General features: G+C 34.9%; 1 protein-coding gene and 1 long non-coding RNA gene across 2 annotated transcripts; one reads left to right on the top strand and one right to left on the bottom strand.

The window, feature by feature from the left end:
* Window positions 1–261: 261 nt before the first annotated feature.
* LOC125674416 (cytochrome b-245 heavy chain-like) lies at window positions 262–23982 on the bottom strand. The gene is made up of 16 exons (XM_048911565.2): window positions 23623–23982; window positions 18185–18277; window positions 17023–17133; window positions 16666–16753; window positions 13917–14077; window positions 12423–12523; window positions 10430–10510; window positions 8131–8254; window positions 7803–7895; window positions 7562–7696; window positions 6833–6951; window positions 6310–6346; window positions 6130–6212; window positions 5441–5633; window positions 3250–3374; window positions 262–2353 (listed from the first exon to the last, which is right to left on the bottom strand). The coding sequence occupies exons 1-16, from the start codon at window positions 23662–23664 to the stop codon at window positions 2233–2235; spliced, it is 1707 nt and encodes a 568-aa protein (XP_048767522.1). The 5' UTR covers window positions 23665–23982; the 3' UTR covers window positions 262–2232.
* Window positions 18818–21948, top strand: LOC125676063 (uncharacterized). Its single transcript, XR_007370753.2, has 2 exons — window positions 18818–19140; window positions 19260–21948. It is a non-coding gene; the product is annotated as an uncharacterized LOC125676063 (long non-coding RNA).
* Window position 23983: the final 1 nt, after the last annotated feature.

The following is a 23983-nucleotide window of genomic DNA, read 5'->3' as shown; positions in this document are numbered from 1 at the left end:
GACAACCAATTGCAATAGATCACCTGAGTAAACCCAGATGACCTAAAACTGGAAAAATAAAATGTGAAAATTTCCCCCTCAAATCATGTCTATGCCCCTTTAAACTCGTATGGAGCTCTTCTAGCTGATCTATATGTACATGTATATATTTTAACTATAGATCCTTGAAATTGATTTTTGTTCTCTCTGTTTATAAAAGAGATTCTGAAATAGTTGATCTGTCGGTACCAGTCCTAGTGACAAATATATAAACAAACCACATTTAATAAATATGTTTAATATGAATCTATATGTACACACATAATCTCATTTGGTAATCTTGTCTGCCTATGAAGCAGAAATATATACAAAAATTTGTTTATAAAACATGTAATCATAAGTAAAATGATAAATAATAATGATGGAGATTTCCTCTAACAGTCTTCTCTCTCATTCAATACATCACACGTATGATAGACACAGTACACATACACAGAGGATTATGTATCAGTACCTTATAAATAATGTATACTTGCACAAGAAAGAAAAAGCTTGGCGAAACAGAAAAATCCTTTTCACTTTCACACACAGAAAATGAGTGCACATGTATTACAAATATCAAGTACACCAAAATAATGGGTAATTATTCCGAATAAACATAATTGAAAACATTTCAAAGCTTTGGGTTATGGTTTTCATTTTCTGTTAACATTGAACAAAATACAAATTGTATGACAATAGAATATAGTCCACTACCAAAAAGTACACTTGAGAAGTAATATAACCATTATAAGACTTCTCTGGACACATGATTAAATCCTATGAAGCCAAAATGACTTTTCAGTATTTGATAATTTATCACCCTGCGTCAGAGCCAGGTGAAGTTACAAAAATATTTTTTAATTTTTTGTATCAGTATATGCACTTGAGATGAACAGGTCATTTTAAAATCTGACACTCACTATACACCATAACAACATAGTGACCCTGACTCTTCTGTTGAACTTGCGTAGAATCTAGTTTACGATTTTTCATCATTCTTAACCAAGGACTTCTGTTGTCATCATTCTGAAAGAGCTTGTAAGTTTGAGAAGTCAAAGAGAGAGAGAGAGAGAGAGAGAGAGAGAGAGAGAGAGAGAGAGAGAGCTCAATCAATGTTTTGAACAAGAATGGATTTTGAATGGAACACCTTAACTAGGCCTAGCTAATTATGTGGCTTTATATTTTTATTGCAAAAATAATGAGCTAGCCTTCCTTTCGAATCTACTGAAAGATTCTTGTTCAGCCCTGGTCAACAGGTTTTTATCTGATCAATGTCCCTACTTTGAACAAGTATCTAGCATTATGACCTTTGACCTCACAAGACTGTTGGAAATTGAAGTTATTTTGTTATGGTATGTTTATTAATCATATACCCACCAATGTATCGTTCTTTGATACTGTGGATTTTACAGCGTGTGATCCGGAAAACCGGATCACCACACTGTGGTTTTCTGATTCCGTATCAGTATCCTCTGAAACTGATGCAGTCACAATGACGTCACAATGCATCAACGCAACGTTACCTGTGGAAAATATTGACCGCGTCACAAAACAAAACTGCGTACACAAAACATAATTTCATGGTAAGTTTGTGTTTTTGATAATTTGGATTACATTTATTATATTATAAATGTGGATTTAAAATGCAGAAGGGGGTATATAATAAATTTATCATTACTACAGTAACTTGATCCGAAGAGTTGGATCACGTCTCGTTGACAGGCACGGATCATCAGATCAAACTCGATGCTTCGCGTCTCGTGTGATCTGATGATCTGCGCCTGTCAACTCGACATGATCCGACTCTTCGGATCAAGTTACTGTAGTAATAATATATATATGAAACAAGAAATATCAAACATGATAAAAATACAATGTAGCGAACATCATTTGGATTTCAGCAGTTTGAGCTAGAAAGGAAATAATCTTTAAAAGAGACATACTAAGTACTACAATACAAAACTTAAAATATCAAATCATTGCACGTGTGCACCATGACTGAATTGAGACGTACTGATATGTGATAAAGCATGATATTCATGAGGAGATGTGAATCCAGACTAGCAAGTCTAATCTTCTCAAGTTTAAGAGGGACATAAAAAGGAAAATCACATAAAAGTTTTCATCTGCTGCTCGTAGGTAGACTTCTTTGGTATAAAAATAGAATATGCTATAAAAGTCAACAAGAGGAATTTGTAGAACAGTGATGGATCAGAAGTTTTCTTTGTTGTAGAAGAACTTGGTCCCGCCCACATTGGAGTGCTTGTTGCACATTTTGTGCAGTGTCATTGAGAGAGCACCTGGTCCACAGAAAAACACCCCGATGCTGGTGCTGAAATCAACAACAAAACATGTATTCTGTAACAAAAGCACAATTATTTGTCTTTGACATATGGATAGTATACAGTCATCTCAATCCAAACTTGTTTGGTGTCTTTGTGTTTATCTACAAGACAGTGAATTTCACATTCCTAGTGTCTATAACATGCACATTGATTACATGGAAAGTATAATAAATCCATCTTCTTTATGGGGTGTTCTAATCATCCAATCAATACGTCAAAGAGAATATGAACCTTAATGTGAACTTTCGTATTTAGTTAGTTTTTTTTAGCATTACTGTCTGTTATTTAAGTTACACAGATTTACAGCATTACTGTCTGTTATCTAAGTTACACAGATTTACAGCATCACTGTCTGTTATCTAAGTTACACAGATTTACAGCATCACTGTCTGTTACCTAAGTTACAAAGATTTACAGCATTACTGTCTGTTATCTAAGTTACACAGATTTACAGCATTACTGTCTGTTATGATTTACAGCATTACTCTCTGTTATCTAAGTTACACAGATTTACAGCATTACTGTCTGTTATCTAAGTTACACAGATTTACAGCATTACTGTATGCTATTTAAGTTACACAGATTTACAACATTACTATCTGTTATTTATTTAAGTGTAAACAGATATAGAGTAATACCATCTATTATTTCTTCATAAAATGATTTATAGTTGAAAATACTGATTAGAAACACTTTTGAATTAAAGATGAAATCTTGCACTATATACATGCACTTGATTTACTTCTGAGTCGGATTTATATTTTGCAAATTAATTTTTTCTAAGTCACATATAATGTCAGTCAATTTGTGTATTGTTTTCCTGGATTTTCTTATCAATATATATGTTTTTCAATATATTTTAAGTGGTTTTAAAATTCCTTACCTTGGGTGATTTTTAGAAAGGTCCTGGAATATTTTGTCCCAGTTGGGTCGTCCATAGTGCGTCTTTTGGGCCAGCCCTGTCACCGGATCTACATCTTCATGTTCATGGAGAATGATATTTTGGGCCTGAAGCAAGTCACATATTTCATCATAACTACTGTTACATCTGTGTTTGAATGATGAGGATCTTTCGATTTACATCCAAATGCAGAAAGTAAGTTAAAGGGTCATTAACTGTCATTTTGTCACCAAAAACTGAATTCAATGAAAATTGATCCATATTGTATATTTTAGTAATAACACCAGTATCTAATCATTTAAAAAAACTTTTTACTTCAAATCAGGCACATGGATGTGTAATTTTGGTGATTGAATAATTATTGTCTTGCAAGACAAAAATTCTTTCTTATATATTTCTTTATACTAAAAGCGGTAATTTAACAGTTTTATTAAGTTTCTCTTGTTTTTGTCCAAAATAAATGTTTTTATTAGTCATTAATGTATATTCCTATGCCATTGAGAGATTTTGAGAAAAGATGGTTGCTATCGATATGAATGCCCTAATACAAACAATAAACAAGGTAAGACTGTAAGAATCAATTTTACATGTTACAAAACCCCCTACATGACAAAAACTTTTTTTTATGTTACCAATAAATATCTACATTTTCAATGTTTTTGCCTTTGATATCTTTACAAATTGTAATGATGATGGCCTCGCGAATGCGCTGCATTTGTGAACAATGCACATATGAATCTTGATAAATATTTAGTACACTGTACATCTATTTTACAATAGAAATGACAGTTTAATGTAACTAGAGGTTGTTTTTATGAAAAACAAATGTCTCCCAGCTCCCAAATTGGAAGTGCACCAAATGAAACCTTCTCCCTTTAATGTACTGCATGGTATGGAGGAGAAAGCGCTGGCAGGAACATAGACATTATGAACTCTAAAAATCCATATAGGAAAAGAAGTGTTCACAAACTATCTTACACCCTTCACCCCTCAGATCCACTATAACTTTAAAGATAACAACTGGATCCTCCTTTCCCTATAATGCACACATCTACAAATGGCATTGAAGCATTGTACAAATTCTCAAGTCTATCGGATAAGCCATATAGGAGGAGAAGTGTTCACAAGCTATTTTAACATCCTTCACCCCTATTAGATCCACTATAACTTTAAGAAAAATAATTGGATCCTCCTGTCCCAACAATATGCACATCTACAAATGGCAATAAAACATTGTACACAGTTTTAAATCTATCAGATAAGACATATAGGATGAGAAGTGTTCACTACAAAGCTATTTTAACATCATCCACCCCTCTTAGATCCACTATAACTTTTAGAAAAATAATTGGATCCTTCCTTCCAGACAGTATGCACATCTACAAATGGCAATGAAGCATTGTACAAAGTTTCAAGTCTACCGGATAAGCCATATAGGAGGAGAAGTGTTCACAAGAAAGCTATTTTAACATCCTCCACCCTTCTTTGATCCACTATAACTTTTAGGAAAATGATTGGATCCTCCTGTCCTGACATTATGCACATTTACAAATGGCAATGAAACATTGTACACAGTTTCAAATCAATCAGATAAGCCACATAGGAGAAGTGTTTACAAGCTATTTTACATCCTTCACCCCTCATAGATCCATTATAACTTTAAGGAAAATAATTGGATCCTTCCGTCCCAACAATATACACATCTACAAATGACAATGAAGCATTAAACAAAGTTTCAAGTCCATCCGATAAGCCATGTAGGAGAAAAAGTGTTCACAACAGTTTGTGACAGATGGACAGACAGAAAGTGCAAAAACAATGTCTCCCCCTGGAAGAGGGGCGCCATAAATATAACAAATAAACTTCAGCTTTGAAAATACACAAGGATACAATCAAACTGCAATACTTCATGCCATGCTTTTCATGAAGTGCATTATTCCAGCATGAAGTGTCGCAGTTCATACCCTTATGTATTTTTAAAAATGAAACTCATTTTTAAATGTACCTTTTTCCTCCTCTTTAAGTGCTTAGAGTGGTGTGTACAGAAATGAGTATTTTTAGATACATGTGCATAGTTATGTTTATGCAGAATAGCCTTTCCATCACAAGAACATAGACAATATCTCAAACTTTTTCCCCCTGTGCAATATCCTCAGTTATCATAGCTCCTTACTTGGTTTTTGTCCCAGCCCCTGGTCAGGTAAATGAAGTAACTGAGGAACTCGCTGTGTCCATCTTCAGCCATCTGCTCATCAAAGTTCTTCAGGAGATCATTAATCCACTCAAACGAGTTTGTGTCCGGACATACCCAGTAAAAATACACCTTCCTGAGCTTCATGTCTGCCTGGGACTCTTTGTGTTTGTGCCTGTCAAAGTATATTATAAAGTTAAAATCAACCACAGATTGCTTGTAATGCTGAAGAAATGAAAAGTATATGTACCATGTGGATTTACAAAATTTACAAAATATGTGAGAAAGTACACAGTCCCCCCCCCCCCCCCCCCCCTTAACCTGTTCATTGAATTTAAACATAATCATTACAGTTCTGCATAAATTGCCATATGTCGTTTCAGAAGGGGGGAGGGGGATTCAACTTACCACAATAATAAATAAACTACAAATAATGTTTTCTGGTGGAGAATATGGATTTTCATAAAGTACTTGGAAACCTATTCCTTTCCCAATTTCCATGCTAAATTTAAATCTAATGTGTTCTGCATTTATTAACTCCTTAGCTTAATTAAGTCTGGCTGTAACTCTTACAATAATTGGAGTCGAATTTCTTCTTTACTTTTATATGGGTTTTGACAAATAAATTCAATCTGATGATCAGGTAACCACTAAGGAAATGAAAGAATTACCAGATATGTCTCAGAATGGAGGCAAAGGGAGTGACTCCGATTCCCCCCGCCACAAACACATCCACCTCGTACCAGAAGATGTCCTACAATGTATGAACATTTTATCTCATTACCAATTCTAGATCTATAACTGACTTTATGTAAAATAAATGGATGAATCGGTTCAATAGTTATATTGACCTCCGTAGCTGTTCCAAATGGACCATCCACAGCTAATCTGCAATTGATATAAAAACAATGCATATCATTTTATTTAAGACCTAATTTTCATGGTTTCCATTTTACAGACTTCTCTATGAATTCTTTCAAAACATGAAAAATTCAACAAGAAAGAAAAACCAACTCTTTAACTGCATGATGAAGTCCCAACGAATATACTTATTTTCTACAAACCATAGAAATCAATAAGTGAAATTTATAGTAATCCAATAGACAGTCAAAGAATGATACCAGTACTGTGTATACAACATAGTTTAAGAAAAAATAACACATTCCCGAGGTCTCAAATTCATGGTTGATCAATTGCTCTTCACTTTTTCTTTTTATGGTCACTTTGAATTCAAGGCTATGCTCAATTATAGTTAATGATTTTATAATATTTATGCTAAATATGCAGGCAACCATGAAATTTGCAATTTTAAATGAAAGTATATGGTTGGTCAAAGACTTGTGATTTTTGATTTAACAGATGGCATAATCAGACCTTGGCATTTTACGTGAAGATTGGAACTCTCCTTCATCAACATAACAAGCCTTTGCTAAAGCGTCCGTCCAATCACCTGCTCGCCGGATGTGGACAGAGAAAAAGTCATCCTCCGGGGCCTGTTAGACATAATCATATGTATTCAGCGATTCATTTACTGCACAAGTAGGAAATGCATGTATACCAGGTGATTGTCATGTTTTTGTACCCTTAAATTCCTACTCGTAGATCATTTTGAAGAAATATAAATCTCATGTTATTTCTGATATTAAGACATATATGTGGTACACTGTACCCATAACTGTTACATCTTGATATGGTCAATGCCTTGGTTCAAATCAACTGTATTCTGGTCAGAAAATATTTCAGAACTTTAACTGCATTAAGCCTCCTTTAATGATGGAAAATTTTGTATTGGGATAGACGATTGCCATATGGTTCTGAATGGTCACCTGTGTAGTATTATGCAAATGTTACTCTTATGATCATTTGATAGCAGAAAAAGTAAAGTGGCAGATCCAGAAAATCGTCAAAGGGTGGTGGGGGTGGGTGGGTTGCAACCCAAATTTGTGCCAAGAAAAGTGGGGGGAAGTGTTTGAAGACCCCAGTATGGCAAAAAATGACCTTTTTTGAAAAAAATTCCACCAGAGCAGAGGTTGCAACCCCCCCCCCCCCCCCCCTTTAACCCCTCCCCACCCCTCTAGATCCGCCACAGAAGTATCATCCTACCGAGGTGAGAGTGAAGGGATGCCACTCCAGACTAGAGATGCTGGGACAATGCAGGAATATGTACTGCCCGGGGCCCATCTTAAACCCCTTCTTCTTCATCTGCAGCTCATACACTTTGGATGGATGATGCACCACCTGAGGAAACATTCAACTTGATTGTACCGATTCAAGAAAATGCTTCATCAAAAAGGGATAATTATCATTTTGGTTTATATTTAAAATTAGAATGTTGTGATGTTACCTTGGAAATCACTACTTTCTGGGTACTTCTCCAGAATCTGACTACTCTTTCTATGAAATAAATCACCAGTGGCCCCAAAACCCACTTCCAGGCCTGATAAAAAAAAAAGTCAAACTGTATTGATTTATGGTCTGTGTACAAAACAAGACATTAAATAATAATTTTTCATTTTACCAGGTACACATATTTAGCACATGAAATAATTTTGCTGAAATTGATGACATATTACATGCGCATGGCGTTTTGATATAAAGTCAGACCTATAGTTCTTACATATTTTTTTAAAAAGTGTTAAACTTGTCTTTTGTAGTGCTTTTTAGAGTCTTACATTGGGCTCCAGACCAACAAACTGGGGGTTAGTACACCCCCCTGGCGTCCCCCAGGTACGTGAGGAATTCATACACTGCTGGGGGTTGTGTTCAGCTACATTGCTCTGTCTTCGCACTATTCCTCTGTAATAATACATTTATCAAGTGATAATCTTTAAAATCAGTCATAACTATTGTAAAGGGGGAAATATTTGCTTGGGTTTTATTTTCGCTATATTCACAATTATATTAACGATCACGAAAATAAAACCATCGCGAAGTGCTGTTCAAAGTATCTGCAAGTACATACAAACTATTTGAAGGGGTTCATCCGTGAAATTTAAACCATCGTAAAATACTGCATGAACAATAAAAATTGTAAAATTTTAGCCCCGCGAAATTAAAGCCCTTTACAGTACCCAGTAAATGTAAGATTATTAACCAGATACACAAAATATTATTATGTCTCTGACAGTTCTGTTTTTAAAGAGCTGTGAAAAATCAAAGTCTTAAAAAGCACAGGATTTGATGGGATACCAGCCAGATTTTTGAAAGATGCAGCCCCTATCATAAAAATCCTCAAAACACTTTTAATCAGTATGTCAACATCAAAAGAAAAAAAATGGTAACAGAAGATGGTAAAGTGGCTAAAATAAAACTCAGTTCAAAAAGGAGAATAAACTTAAACCTGAAAATTGTAGGCCTGTAAATATTCCTAGGATTGTCCCTAGTAAGATAAATGTACTAGAAAATTTTAAAGCAGTCTATATACAACTTGAACGTTATTTTATTGAAAACAATCAAAATCTTTATTAAGAATTTCAATCAGGATTTAGAGGTCCTTTTTCTACAGGCAGGTGTCTGAATGCATTTAACAGACCATATGAAATCAGAAACTACAAAAACACCTACAGAAAGCTTATGATATAGTGGACCATAAAATTATCGGCAAAAAACTCAAAGTTATTATTATAAGGGTAAAATCAGTTGGATGGTTTAAATCCTAATTAACTGGTAGAAAACAAATTGTGCTTGTTAATAACACTTTTTCAGAAGTCAGTGCTTTTTCATGAGGGGTACCTCAGGGCAGCATCTTAGTTTGGACCACTTTTATATTTTACTTTATGTAAATGACTTCAGTGTCATTATTGATCAAAAATGCAAAGTTCTTTTGTATGCAGATAATACAGCTATTCCATTTTCTCATTCCAAATCAAGCACTATAAGCAAAACACTATCTGAAATGTTAGAACAATGTACATGCAAATATATGTAGTTTACAATAACCTCTCCCTATACTCAGGACAGACTGAGAGTATTCTATTTGGGCCTCCCAGAATTAGTTGCTTTTCAGTTTTATGTGATGGAATCAAAATTGAATGTAAAATCTGTGTCACATATATGGGTGGGTTTTTTTTTTTTTAAGGACAACCTCCAGTCAGGAGAGGTAAATGTCAAAAACATTATTAGTAAAACAAATCAATGTCTCAAATTTTGGTATGGACTGAAGTCATGTCTGTCAATGACATCCAGAAAAACATTGTGTAGTGCTTTAATTCGGTTGTCATTTTGATTCTGCTACACGTATTACCTGTTGGTATAAAGGACCATCTGCAAAAATTAAAAAATAGACTTCAAAGTGTTCACAATAGCACTGTGGGATTTATCCTCAATGTCTCACCCCGAACCAGTGTCAGGGTTCAAAATTTAAAAAAACATAATTTTTTAAATATTAGAAGTAGAGCGAGTCATCTAAGGCTTAGAATCATGGTTTTAACATATTTCACAATGAATGCCCAGAAAAAGAGCCAACTTTTATACAAAATAGCAACTGTACAAGATCAAGTAAACTCTTACATGGCTGTCTCACATGGGTAATGTCAATCTCATGCAGGTAATGATGTGAGAATACTATCTCACATGGATATAGTTATGGGATAACCCTATCTCACTTGGATAGTTATGGGATAACCCTATCTCACTTGGATAGTTATGGGATAACCATATCTCACTTGGATAGTTATGGGATAACCCTATCTCACTTGGATAGTTATGGGATAACCCTATCTCATTTGGATAGTTATGGGATAACCCTATCTCATTTGGATAGTTATGGGAAAACCCTATCTCACTTAGATAGTTATGGGATAACCCTATCTCACTTGGATAGTTATGGGATAACCCTATCTCACTTGGATAGAAATAGGAGAATGTTTATGGTCTCCAGGCCAGATTAATCAAAAATACACATATCAAATGTGCACCGTTAAATTAGTGTTTACAGAGTCTAGTACATATTTGTTATTTCATAATACTTACTGGAAGCCATGTACGATGACGCCGATGAAAAAGATGATGAAAAGGTGATGAGTAAACCAGAAAATCTCAAAGTAAGAACGTCTGAAATAAAGTAGATAAAATTCATCTCATGCAGAGGGAACATTAATTATAATCTATTACAATAAGGTGAGGTATTTTGGCAGGGTTATTTCAGAGACAAGTTTCAATTCACCAAATTAGCCACCACCATTTGTATGGAGCGCCAAATTAACATAAACTCAAATAATTGAAGATATCTTCAATTATTTGAAGATATCATCAATTCATTTGAATCGCGCAACAATTGAATTAAAGATCTCATCAAATAATTAATGATATCTTCAATTCTGAATTATTGCGCACATTAATTGAATTGATGACAGCATTAATTCTTCAACTGAATTGATGCGCGCTTCAATTGAATTCATGATCTCTTCAAATGAATTAATGATATCAACAATTGAATTGATGCGCGCTACAATTCAATTGAAGAGAGCAATAATTGATATAATGCGCGCATTAAATCAATTGATAAGAGCAATAATTGAATTGATGCGCGCATTAATTCATTTGATGAGGCAATAATTGATTTAATGCACACATTAATTCAATTATTGCTCTCTTCAATTGAATTAATGATATCTTTATTTCATTTGAAGAGAGCAATAATTCTTTCAGAGAGAGCAACTATATAATTAAAGATATCTTCAATTCAACATATCCACAATTGAATTAATGATATCTTTAATTGAATTGTTGCTCTCTTTAAAAGAATTGATGCGCGCATTAATTTCTTATACAAAAGCATTGTAAATGATTTAAAGATATCTTCAATTGAATTAAAGAGATCATCAAATTATTTAAACCGAGCTCTAAATTAATTATTGCGAGCAATATTTCTACTAAATTGATGCTCTCATCAAATGAATTGAAGAGAGCAATAATTGAATTAATGCACGCATCAAATCTATTATTGCTCTCATTAATTGAATTAATGTGCGCATCAATTGAATTGAAGAGAGCAATAATTGAATTAATGCGTGCATTAAATCAATTATTGCTCTCATTAATTCAATTGATGCGCGCATTAATTCAATTGATGAGAGCAATAATTGAATTGAAGCGCGCATTAATTCATTTGATGAGAGCAATAATTGATTTAATGTGCGCATTAATTCAATTAAAGAGAGCAATAATTGAATTGATGATATCTTCAAATAATTGAAGATATCTTCAATTATTTGAGTTTATGTTAATTTGGCGCTCCATACATTTGTACATATACCTTTTCACATTCATTTAGGAAATATCATTTACAGTACATTACAAAATTTGCAATCATCAAAATTACTGATATACTTTTACATTTGACAGTCAAATTTTACACCAGTCAAAATAATCCAGACAGCTCCATTGTCAGAAATACAGAAAATTCCTTAATCTTCATGGTGATTTCTTTTAGCGTTAATTTGCGAGAAACCAAGATAGTCTTTTGTGAAATCAAAATGTTTGCTTTATTTACTGTATACAGGGTAAATATCACCCCACCTCCCATTTCACCCTTACGCTACATGCCATTGGGCAAATTCAAAATTGGGCCAACACAAATTTTTTCAATACTTTAAAGTAACAAGAAACCAAGAGCGAATTTGAATCTAGGCAAAATCATTTTCCACTGTGTACGAGTAAAAAATTTCCTGCATATATTATATCCTTCTTAGCACAGCATTTACGACTATATTCTAGCGATTTGACATTGAACAGTAATTTAGTAAAATTAATTTATTATATTCGCATATAATTATGAATATGCAGTATTTGAAATTTAGTTCCATCAAAATAAAAGATTTTGTAAAAACTTGACAATGAGAGAATTAATCCATCAAACTTTTAGTATTCTACTTTGCCAGTTTTCTTTTTAAATCAGTCATTATCTGACTCATGTAATCTGTAAAATCATTTATCCTGGTGGTTTTTTTTTCACATCCTGTACCTGATGAGTTCAGTTGCTGAAGAGACCATGACTATGAGAATGAGTGTGATGACAACACCCGATACACCAGACAGTGTTTTTAAAGCCTCCTTCACAGCATCCTGAAAATGAGCCAATCAGTAAATTCCTCGGTGGTGTGTTAACAAAACAAAACAGATCAATGCAGACCATCATATACAAGGCTTTATAATATGTATTTTCAAGAGTGTCTGTTGACTAGAGATTTATTTGTTCTTATGAGTTTGCTGTTTATCACCAGTACATGTTTATGAAAAGTTCAAAATGTCTTAAAATTGGCAGTGTGAGTTCTATTGACGTAGGAATTTTGAAATGCTAAATATGTGACACCAGCTTATATTTGTGTAACCTCTCCTCAAAATTTTAGCAATACATGATATAGAAATTTCTGCTTTGATTGATAATGTAAATATAAAGATTATATTTCCCCTAAACTTCTTATTAAGGGTTCTACCTTCGAGTGACTTATCAATATCATATAAAAACTGTATTAATTTCCACTTAATATAGTTTAATTTCATCAATAAACTAAAGGGAATATATACATTGCTACCCTTTTAAAGGTGTTAGACATACCTAAACAGGTCAGAGGTCAACATCAGAAAATCACACATTTTCATTAAATATCATAATAAAAATACAGAAAAACTGGTTAAATTTACAAAATTTTAATTTCAGCAGTTTAAAAAAATTGCTGTTGTATAAATATAGATAAATCAATTGTGGACATCAGGGAAATCGTTTTGTAATACACACACAATGCAGGAAATACCAACTTAGAAATTGTTTCCCTTGACACATTAACATCTTACGAAAATAAAATAGATAGATGATTATTTATAGAAAACAAACTTTTTCAGCATAAAATACTTTACCAATTTTTTTATCATACCCAGTGAATAAAATTCCCCCAAAAGATGTATTAAATCTATCATCCAAAAAGCTTAACTAAAAACCGTGACGTCACACGGGGGCAGAGCTATGCATGTACCTTAATCAAGTGCACTGCTAGGGAAGTCATGATATGACTGTCTGCAACTACATGTACAGGATGCACTGATGCATATCTATGTTGCATGTTTGAAGTCACAAGCTGTGATGCTGTTTATTGCACTTGTAAAGTGTGGCTACAGTGACCCACCTTTAGTTTGTGACCCCCCCCCCCTCCCATACAAACACATGCATCAAATGACCAAGTTGGATGGTCCTCACAGTGTACAAGATATACTTCGGACACGATTTGAGTATAGTCATAAATTCCAGGAGGCCCCAGTGACCTACTTCTGGAACATGACACACATTTCCCCAGATTCATCAGATGATCAATTATGATTAGTCCTCACAGTTTGAAAGATATGACCTTCACATAAAAAAAAACTAACAGACAGAAGGACAGACAAATAGTTGGGAAAGCATACACCACAATATGGGCAATCAAAAAAATAATAAGTCAAAATGGTGATCTCCGAGTCTTACCGAGTTAGCTGAATCAATAAAGTTGAGATATGTTGTGCCAACACTTGGATTGTCCCGATATGAGCTTAGCTTGGCTAATAATTCTCGATTGGCTGCATCCCTACTGTTATAGGCTTCTCTGTATCGCTCCACATTAAATATATGTGCTCCCAAATGTATTGCTAAAGTAACAGAAAGAAACAATGACTTACAGATGAAAAGACAAGAGGAGGACACGAACCATTTCTTCAATGCATTATTTTCTAATGGAAATCAGTAAAAAACAAATTTTAACAACTGTACTATGAATTACTACTGTATTTTCTAAAACCTGGAAACTGGAAATAATCTCTGCTGCTTGGTCAAGGAGGAGGGGCCGGCTATTTTTAAAGAATATTTTTCAAGTAACCCCCCCCCCCCATCAGAGTGAAGTTGAGGGAAATGATTGCCCATGAGGACAACAATAAACTTCATACTGATCAAATAGTAAGTGAACAGGTGCTTTGTTATGCCCTCCTTCAAAGAAAAGGGGCATATTGCTTTGCACCTGTTGGTAAGTAGACCATATGTTGTTAACTCAATATCTTTAGAACCATTCACTTGATCATAATGATATTTCATATAATGTGGGTTGGTTATGAGTAGAAGAGAACCCTATTGATTATCAGATCAAAAGGTCAAGGGTCAATCCACTCTGGACATAGGAAGAACCTTTTCCTTGACAGACATAGGAATATACTGTCTATTCTATAACTTGAGAACCCTTTGCTTGACAGACATCAAACTTGGTACATTGGTACATCCTAAGTAGCAGATGACCCATATTGATTTTGAGGTCAAACAGTCAAAGGTCAAAATGGGCAGAGGAATATACTGTACATTGCAATATCTTGAGAACCCTTTGCTTGACAGACATCAAACTTGGTACAATGGTACACCCTATTGCATAGATTACCCCTATTGATTGTGGGTGCATATGGTCAAAGGTCAAGGGTCCAACTGGATATAGTAATATATTGTCGCTTATATTTTACAAATTGTTTGCTTGACTGACACCAAACTTGGTACACTGGTACATCATAAGGAGTATATGACCCCTACTGATTTTTAAGTCACATGGTCAATTCACTCTGACTTGTCTGCTCAATATCTTAAAATGGTTTGGCACTACTATTAATTCAATGATGCAATGTGTATACCGGTAACCGTTTTCAATTTTGCACCACAAGGGGCCTACATGTATATACTTGTTTTTAGAAACATTTACACAGAGTTCACAGTAGAAACACTGTGATTTTTTGGTAGAGTGACTCAGAAGGTACATACATGTAATGTAAATTTTAGTTTACCCCATGAAGTGTAGGCTAACGTGCTCTTTATGTGATGTCTGAGGAAAATAGTACTTTTAAAGTAAATTAACAGCAGATAAAATAGCCTACTCATTCATTAAGCATTCACTTAACTTGAGTATCACTTAACTTGAGTTTCACTTAACTAGAGTGTTGCATGCTGATTGTGCAACAATTTGCATCTATTTCAAACTATTTCAAACTGACACTTGACAATGATGTCTTTTTTCATTTAACCATAACTTTGACCTTGCCAAAATGACCTTGGTTCTAGGTCACAACACACCAGCTTTTGCACCATGCTTGAACTTCTAATGCAAAAGTTGGGGTCCTTAATTGTTTTTAAATATTTTTTATTTTTATTCTTGATTTTGTTTGGCACCCACATTGGGACCTGAGTACTCTCTGACAGGTGGGAGTGATTACCCCAGAACATCACCCCATAGGTGCTGACACTCCCGCAGGGTCAGGACGCCTCTCTCATTGGAAGGGGACAATGTGGTAATGTTAGTTACACGGCCTTCCTACTAGCTCCGGCTAGAGCGTTAACCTTTTAGTCTGATCTGTAGAACACTTTAAAACACCTCTGCTAAATATATGTGATGTGTTCAAAAACTGTTGATATAAGGAATTTTTTTCTGATATGAGGTAATGATCTTGGTTCAAAAGTCCCTGTCCCAAGGAATGTTTGTGATCAATTATGATCAATTTCTGATGGGAGGGTTAGGCGATATGAGCTTGGACGGACAGACAGACACGACAGAGGCTATATGCTCCCCCGAAAAAGTTTCTGAGAGCATGAAAAATTATGAACAATGTAGGACTGAAATGATTCAACAAAATATCGATACCATTAAAAATAAACGCTCAATTCAATGTTTGATTTATTGCCTTGATTATCAGTTTGCTAAACTTATGACAACTGGGTTCAGTAAAATACATCAGGCATGGCCTGTACTTATTATTTTAAAAGCATGAGGGACAAAATAGCATCAAATAACATTCAGACTGTTGTTTGCCTCGAGCCTGAAGAAAATAATAGTGAACTTTATCAGTTTAAACTACAGAGCCAACAGGCATCTTACAATGTACTGTTTGGCAGTTTGGGAATACTTTGCTTTTAAAATTATGATTTTGAATCTTGGTAATCAAATTTTTCTTTGATGTTATTATTGGTTTCTTCAGTAAATTGTATCGTATTGAGAGTATTGAATCGTGGTATAAGTATTGCAATATGTATCGTATCGTGAAGGGGGTGTATCGTTTCAGCCCTAGAACAATGGATGACGCAAGGCAACTGTTGTCAAATCGCAATATGTCACCTAATCTGTGACCCTGAGTGAGGTAAAATCATTAGAGGTTTAATGATAATTTTTATCTGGAACATACTGCCTACCAATCATGTCAATTGCATGCTGTACCTGTGTGAATACAAATCATGTAGGCTATATATCGATGAAATGTGATGTGTTTATCCAGCTGACGACGAATGTTTCTATTACAGCATCTCTGAAAGCAAAAACAAAAACCAGATGCAATTTCTTTTCCATCCAATGAAGTGCCATATTTTTACAAAGATCTACTATTATCATGAAAGTAATCAGCTATGCAAAACAGGCAGTCACTTTGAAAACTAATGAACTTAATGGACTTGAGGGAAAAACAATTTCCTTGTAGGAATTAATATTTGAAATATCAGAGCGATCTATAGCACGTAAATGGTATGCTACCACAGGCAACATTAACTTATCTGGTTTACTGCACTTAAGAGTGTGTACCTGGAAGGATCCTCTAATGGCTGACAGTAGATTCCTGCACACTGGGAGCAGTATGAGCATACAGTTGAGATTGAGACAGGCTGCACTGGCTCGGGCCCACGGCAGGGCAGGCTACAGAAAAGCGGTGACAAATCAAGGACTACTCCTAGCAGAGGGAAATTATCTTGATTTAATTAAAATTGATGTGACATTTCTGAAATGTACTTTTTTCACTGTGTTACTGTGATAATGATGACGATAATAGAAAACAGAGTAGTACATCATAATTGGACTGATGTACTCGGTAATTTCAAGGTCACACTACAAAAGTCTTGACCATCCTGTCAAATGCTAAATACTAGACTGCATTTATGTACTTGACAGAATCACTTATTTTAATGGAGCCAAATTTTTGAGATTTAAGCATTTGAAATAAACTTCTTTATGTACACATATTTTCATGTTTCAAGAATTCTTTATTCTTAGTTGTAGTCAGATTTCTCTTGCTTATGAAGGATCTATATTTGTGGGTATACCATTAATATTAAACCCATATAATATTGATCAATTTACAATCACATCAAATACGACTTTATGTCACACTAACTGCGACAGTATGTAGGATAGGAGAGGAGAAAATTTGTGGCTGGACTGGGAATCAAACCCATGACTCCTGCATTACGTCAGGTGCTCTAACCACTGAGCTATCCAGGCCAATATCCATGGTCCGTATAGCCCTAACTACTACATTCCTCTCTCCTTTAATTTGTCTTCACCCTCAAAGACACACAGCCAAGATTCTTTTTTGACCCTGGCAGGACTTTCACCTGCAAGTCCAGGGTGGTCATGGCACCAACTGTAGTACATAAATAGGAGAGGAGAAATAATCTATGGCTGGACTGAGAATCGAACCCGGGACCCCTGCATCAGTAGTCAGGTGCTCTATAACCACTGAGCTATCCAGGCCGATATCCACAGTCTGTATAGCCCTAACTACTACAGCTCAAACAAGAACTTATAGGAGTATTTACATATATTTCTATTGAGAGCAATGTCTGTATAAATTTCTATCAAAGGAAGTATCTCTATATTTCCATTCTAAAACAAAATCTGTGAACTTGAACTTATGAAATATGATTTCCACCACAAAAAAATTCCAGGAACTTCTTTTTAATTTTCTTACCCCAAGTATGAGATTGGTGTAGTCATAGTCAATCTGCAGGAACCGGAAGTATGTGACAACAAAGTATGCTAAATTGGCAATCAACCAAACAGTCTGAAAAGTATAAATTTTACACATTTACCATCCGTGGAACAAAGGATAGGCATAATGTTTATGGACTTCAGTAAAAAGTACTGCATATTTTATCGGACAGGAATCTTTAGGTACAGAATCTCAGGATGTTAAATACTGCAATCCGAATTCATGTGGAAGAAAAAGCTTGCGAGTTTAATGGGCACCGCTTTCTCATGAATATCTGTTGTCATAAACCAGTAGTTAACTTTATGCAAAAAATTGGGTATATATTGGCTAACCCACCAATATTACTCATGAGTGTAAAAATTTTACCACAGGTGAATGAAGAACAGAAGTGGTCACAAATAAAAGTAAATTTCACAGTACTCCATAAATGTATGCAGTGCCAGACCCAGTCATACTCTGTTGCTATACATAGTGGGTGTGTTCAGGGTTCAGCCAGTGGTACTACCATGGAATTTACCAATGATACCTTTTCTAATTAACAATGGTCCCATTGGTTTCCAAAAAACTCTGAGCGGATTTTGGCATGCCAATGGCATTGACTTTAAGTCTCAATATACCTGGCGAATTGCCAATACGAAGCTAAAGTGACCAGGTTTAAAATGTAAATATGTTAAAAGAGTATTTTATAGAATTTAAATAGTTTCATTGTTATTGATATCTGTATTAATATAGGGAGGTGACCATTCTACATTGATCCAGTGCCTTTTTATGGGATTCGAAACTGTGACTGTGAGATGTATGAGAGTTTGACTTCTAGGTGGGCAATTCTACTTTCACTTTAAACGGTAAGTTGAAAAGAGCATGCTGCATCTTTGATGTAAAATATCTCGAAAAGGAATCAAGGACCCTATTGCAAATTTGGCCTTGTTGGAAAGGTTAGGAATTTTGCTGAAAGTTGATATCTGTCATTATACTGGGAAAATTTTTGTTTTTGAATTAGGATGGGTTGAAAATGGGTATATTTTCCTCATTTTTGTTGCTTTTTTACTTCCAGGATGGCAGGTACCTGAGTGTATCTCGACCCATTTCCAGGCTAGCATCAGATGTCATGATGGACCTTTAAAATCTTTCACATGTGTACTTTCAAGAACCATATACATTATTTTTGAAAATTGGTTGCCATGGTAATAAAATCTGAAAATTAAAACATGGGCTTCTGAAGGCGAATTTTCCTCCATTTCCTGGTAGTTTGTGACCTTAGCACTTTTACCAATAGTAAACCAATTGCAACATTGGTAACACTGGCAATAAATTTTTTTAAATGTCTGAGAACAAGCAGCTTAGTATAGTTGCATTAATCATGCACCTCGTCTATGCATCACTCATGCTCTTACTGGTATTTTCTAACACATACAGCCATTGAAACAAAGCTCAGCAGATCCTATAACAAGAATCCATAGTTACTATGAGATCACTGTTCCTCAATACTCTGTTGACAACTTTGAGATGCACTTCTGCCAAACCAGAAAAACCTGATAATCCACATGCATGTAACCGGAAGAAAGAAAATGCAACGGACCAAACCAGGATTCGAACCCGGGCCCCCGAATCTCTAGTCATATGCTCTACCAATTGAGCTAACTGGCCACCAGCGATCGAACCTGACTGCAACATGTGCAAGACTCTCACAAGTTGATGCATATTAAAGCAACTGGCTCACGACTCATAACTCGCTAATTGTTTAAAAGTTCCTATGTATTCTTCATTACATACTAGACATAATAAGGATGATTCCTGGGACAAGATTCTTATTCTGGACAGTATACTACTCAGACAAAAGCTGGTTCATTATACAATCAAGCTCTATACTCTGGTATTGTGTCTGCATCAAGTGCACCTCCAGCATTTCCAGTTTGTGGACTCTGCACAAGTATCTTGTCAATTGAATCTTTAAAAAAAATTTGAAGTACCTGTTAAGTGAATCTCACACTTTATTTTGTGCATTTGTAAAGCACTTAACATGTCATGAACATTGCTTATAGGTCCAAGTTTAGGATTACTCATGTTCAAATGCTTGAAAAAGACATTAAGGTGGATCAATCTTCATGTGATGTCATAGGTTTTTGCAAAAATCTTTATTTATAATTTAATTAAATCAAACTTTGCGCATGATAGAAATGTATCTTTCAGGAAAATTTCATTCACTGCATAAAATAAAAAAATCTGGTAAGGCCAATTAAAATTAATTGATAGATTATCATCCCCAACCGCCCCTTAAAAAAAGGGTCCACCATGATTTTTTTTTATTTTCGCAAAATTTACGATTTCAAACAAACTTGCTTCCCTGTGACATAAGTGAATTGATTAAAGTCACAGAATATTGGTTTTATATCTTCTACCAAGGATTTTTTGAATGTTAACTTTATAAACATGTTGTGTGATGCCTTTTGTCATTAATTTTGTTTTCTCTGGAAATAAAAATTGAAAAATAAAATCCTCCCACCCGCCCCATATTTTTTTGTGACCCCGGATGATAATCTGCTAATTAAGTTGAATTGGCCTAAACTACTTATACTGAAAAAGTTTATATTGTCCATAGATAATCAATTATTTACAATAAAAAAAATGTTGTCAAGGGCAATAACTCCTATGCTGGTATTTCTTCTACTGCATGTCTGTTATACAATGATTTCCCTAATATCCTCATTTAATTTATCTATGAATTAGCAGTTTGTTTTAACAATTTTTTATCTATTCTTATTATTCCGTGTAACGAAAATGTGTGATTTTCTGATGTTAACATATACTTCTGTTTTGTATGCCTTCAGACATCTTTAAAAAGTGGCAACATACACATTTTCTTTGGTTATTAATTAAAAACTAAATTGAGTGGAAATTAATAGTTTTTCCACTCTCAACCATTAATATTGATAAATCACTTGAGGATGGAAAACTGTTATTTTTTTATTTTTACCTTTCCGCAAAAAGTGTTGTTACTTTTCTACAAATAAATATACAGCTATTATTGTACCCAAGCATTACATTTCCGCAATTTACCTAGCTGTGGCAATAAGTTCAACTCGTTTTATTAGAAGATCTTATGTGTCTGCAGAATCTAAGACTAAGTTTCAACCACAAATTGCATCAACTCCAAATATAGAAATGATTGATTTTATCTTGCTTAACATCTCGCTCGAGAACTTTTCACTCAATCATATGGAGAAGTCACCAAGACCGGTGAAGGGCTTCAAATTTAAGCCTATGCTCGGCGCTTAGGGCCATTGAGCAGTGAGGGTTCTTTAGCGTGCCACACCTACTGTAACACGGAACTTCCGTTTTTAAGGTCATCTCCGAGGACCCGTGACAATCACACCTGATGCCGAGCATTTGGCGATGGAACTGTCACTACCTGTTCCAACGACTAAGATCTGTTGCAGCCGGGATTTGAATCCCAGCCTTCTGCATGTGGGGCAAACGCTCTAACTTCTCGGCCACCGCGGCGGTGCTCAGATATAGGAAGGAAAGCACACTACAAATGGGCCAGAGTCATCTCATGTCCATTTCCATTCTATTCCTCACACTTCATGGTATGCACCAATAAAAATATGTTTTGAAGGATTTAAATTTTGGGGTAATGTTTTTCCATTGAATTTTTAATTCGAAAATGTTGAGGTAAATATGGAGTTTTAGCAATATCATTTGAAACATTGACAAATTATAGGTTGTTTTTTTTTTTTGGGGGGGGGGGGGATGGGGTTATCCTACAATTGTATGTATACTTAGATGTTGAGACTAGCATAGATCTGTCATACTAAATCTGGACTGTAACTGAAGCATTGTAACAATGATTAGTGAAGATAGCTACTTATATATGTACTAAAGATGTTCTCCACAGTTTGTTTAATGTCCAGGATGGTATTTGCTTTAACAGTGTGATGTAGAGCGGGAAATGAGTTTCCTGTGTATAAGTACTATGTAATCATCCACTTATTAACCTATCGTAATTCACAAAATGACCCGCTTCCTGTTATATCATTATAATATACACATACGCACGTCGTTCAGAATGTGTTTATACTATGCTCTAGATGATACATGTACTCAATTATAAATGATTTATTCAATTTTGATCCCGGAATTTCAGTTTATAAGGTGCCGTCAAAAATATCCTTATTTTTAAAACTGTTTTCTATTGACGGGAAATAGAAATCCATTGAAATCTTGATTTTCTTTCATTATGTGTATTATCTTAACTTTTTGTGATTACTGCATGTTGTGTTCAGAACTGCGCTCACAAAAATTAAGTTCTTCCTCAATTTTTCAAGATTATGTATTTCACTCCAGGAAATTATTGGGGGGGAAACAAAACAACAATCAATAAAACTGAGGAGGTACTTTTACAACACATTGAATTTGAATCATTTCACATGTTTTATAGTCAGTTCCTGCTGTACATGTAGCTCATGCAGTGTTAGTCTCCATCTCCCCCAGCGTACGTCAAATTACAGACTCCCGTCTTCTACAAACTCAGTACATACATCAAATTACAAACCCCTGTCTTCTACAAACTCAGTACATACGTCAAATTACAAACCCCTGTCTTCTACAAACTCAGTACATACATCAAATTACAAACCCCTGTCTTCTACAAACTCAGTACATACGTCAAATTACAAACCCCTGTCTTCTACAAACTCAGTACATACGTCAAATTACAAAGCCCCGTCTTCTACAAACTCAGTACATACGTCAAATTACAAACCCCCGTCTTCTACAAACTCAGTACATACGTCAAATTACAAACCTTCGTCTTCTATACAAACTCAGTACATACGTCAGGTTACAAACCCTCGTCTTCTACAAACTCAGTTTGGATTTAAATTCTATTCAAAACCAAGAGCAACAAATAGAAGTTTAAGGTTGTGAATAAATTTTTCGACAATATCAATCAAAACCTTTTAAGTGGACCATAACATTAACAGGTGATACAGGAGTGCATCTATTCGCCGGTACATAAGTCTAGTTCAGGTAAAACTTCTCATATATAAACCTGCAGTAGGATGAAATTGTGGAATTTCTGGAGAATTTTCAGTTTAATCACGCAAGAGACTGTAATAAAATTAAGTCTACGTGAGGATGCAATAATCAATCACAAATGGGTGAATATATATATATATTTAAAAAAAAAAAAAAAAGACAACACCCACCCCACCCCCAAACAGTAGCCCTTCCCCCATTCTTACAGTACACATATGTACCTATACACGTGTTGAACATTGATGAACACTGTAAATCTGTAAATAAAGGATCTGATTGCAGCTACACCGCACGTTCAAGGTCCACCTTCTACCCTAGAGTTTTATTTATTTTTTGCCCATATAGTTTGCACCAAGTCCTATCGTAATATAAATACTTACAATTACTATCCATCTTGGCAGGTCGTTCAAAATTCTGGCCATTGTCGATAAATCCAGCTGCAATACACAAACACGGGCAATGAATCACGATTGCGTGGTTGCCCCGTTATTCGATAGGCTTAAGTTCAAAACGACTGAGGAAATTCGAGACATCATTGACATAAAATTTTCTATCAGCGGATCATGATTGCGGATGCTATTTTTTAAAAAAAAATTCTTCTCTAGAGTGTGCAAAATTTAACATCAACAGGACCAGCGAAAACTGTGAAATGCTACGTTAATTTCCCACACGTTTTGTTTTGGTTATCATGCATGATTGATAACTCCGATCTGGTGCCCCTCCCACTCTCACGCGTCTCTA

Source organism: Ostrea edulis, chromosome 3 (genome assembly GCF_947568905.1).
Source record: "Ostrea edulis chromosome 3, xbOstEdul1.1, whole genome shotgun sequence".
NCBI classification, from domain to species: Eukaryota; Metazoa; Mollusca; class Bivalvia; order Ostreida; family Ostreidae; genus Ostrea; species Ostrea edulis.
This window is presented reverse-complemented; position numbering and strand designations above follow the sequence as displayed.

What these genes read in the sequence shown, in the direction of transcription:
- LOC125674416 (XM_048911565.2), bottom strand. Translation starts at nt 23,664, where the DNA reads ATGGCCAGAATTTTGAACGACCTGCCAAGATGGATAGTAATT. An exon ending in TGCCAAGATGGATAGTAATT is followed by an intron (nt 18,278 to 23,622) that starts GTAAGTATTTAT and finishes TATACTTTTCAG; the next exon opens with ACTGTTTGGTTGATTGCCAA. An exon ending in GGGGCTGGGACAAAAACCAA is followed by an intron (nt 3,375 to 5,440) that starts GTAAGGAGCTAT and finishes GACTTGCTTCAG; the next exon opens with GCCCAAAATATCATTCTCCA.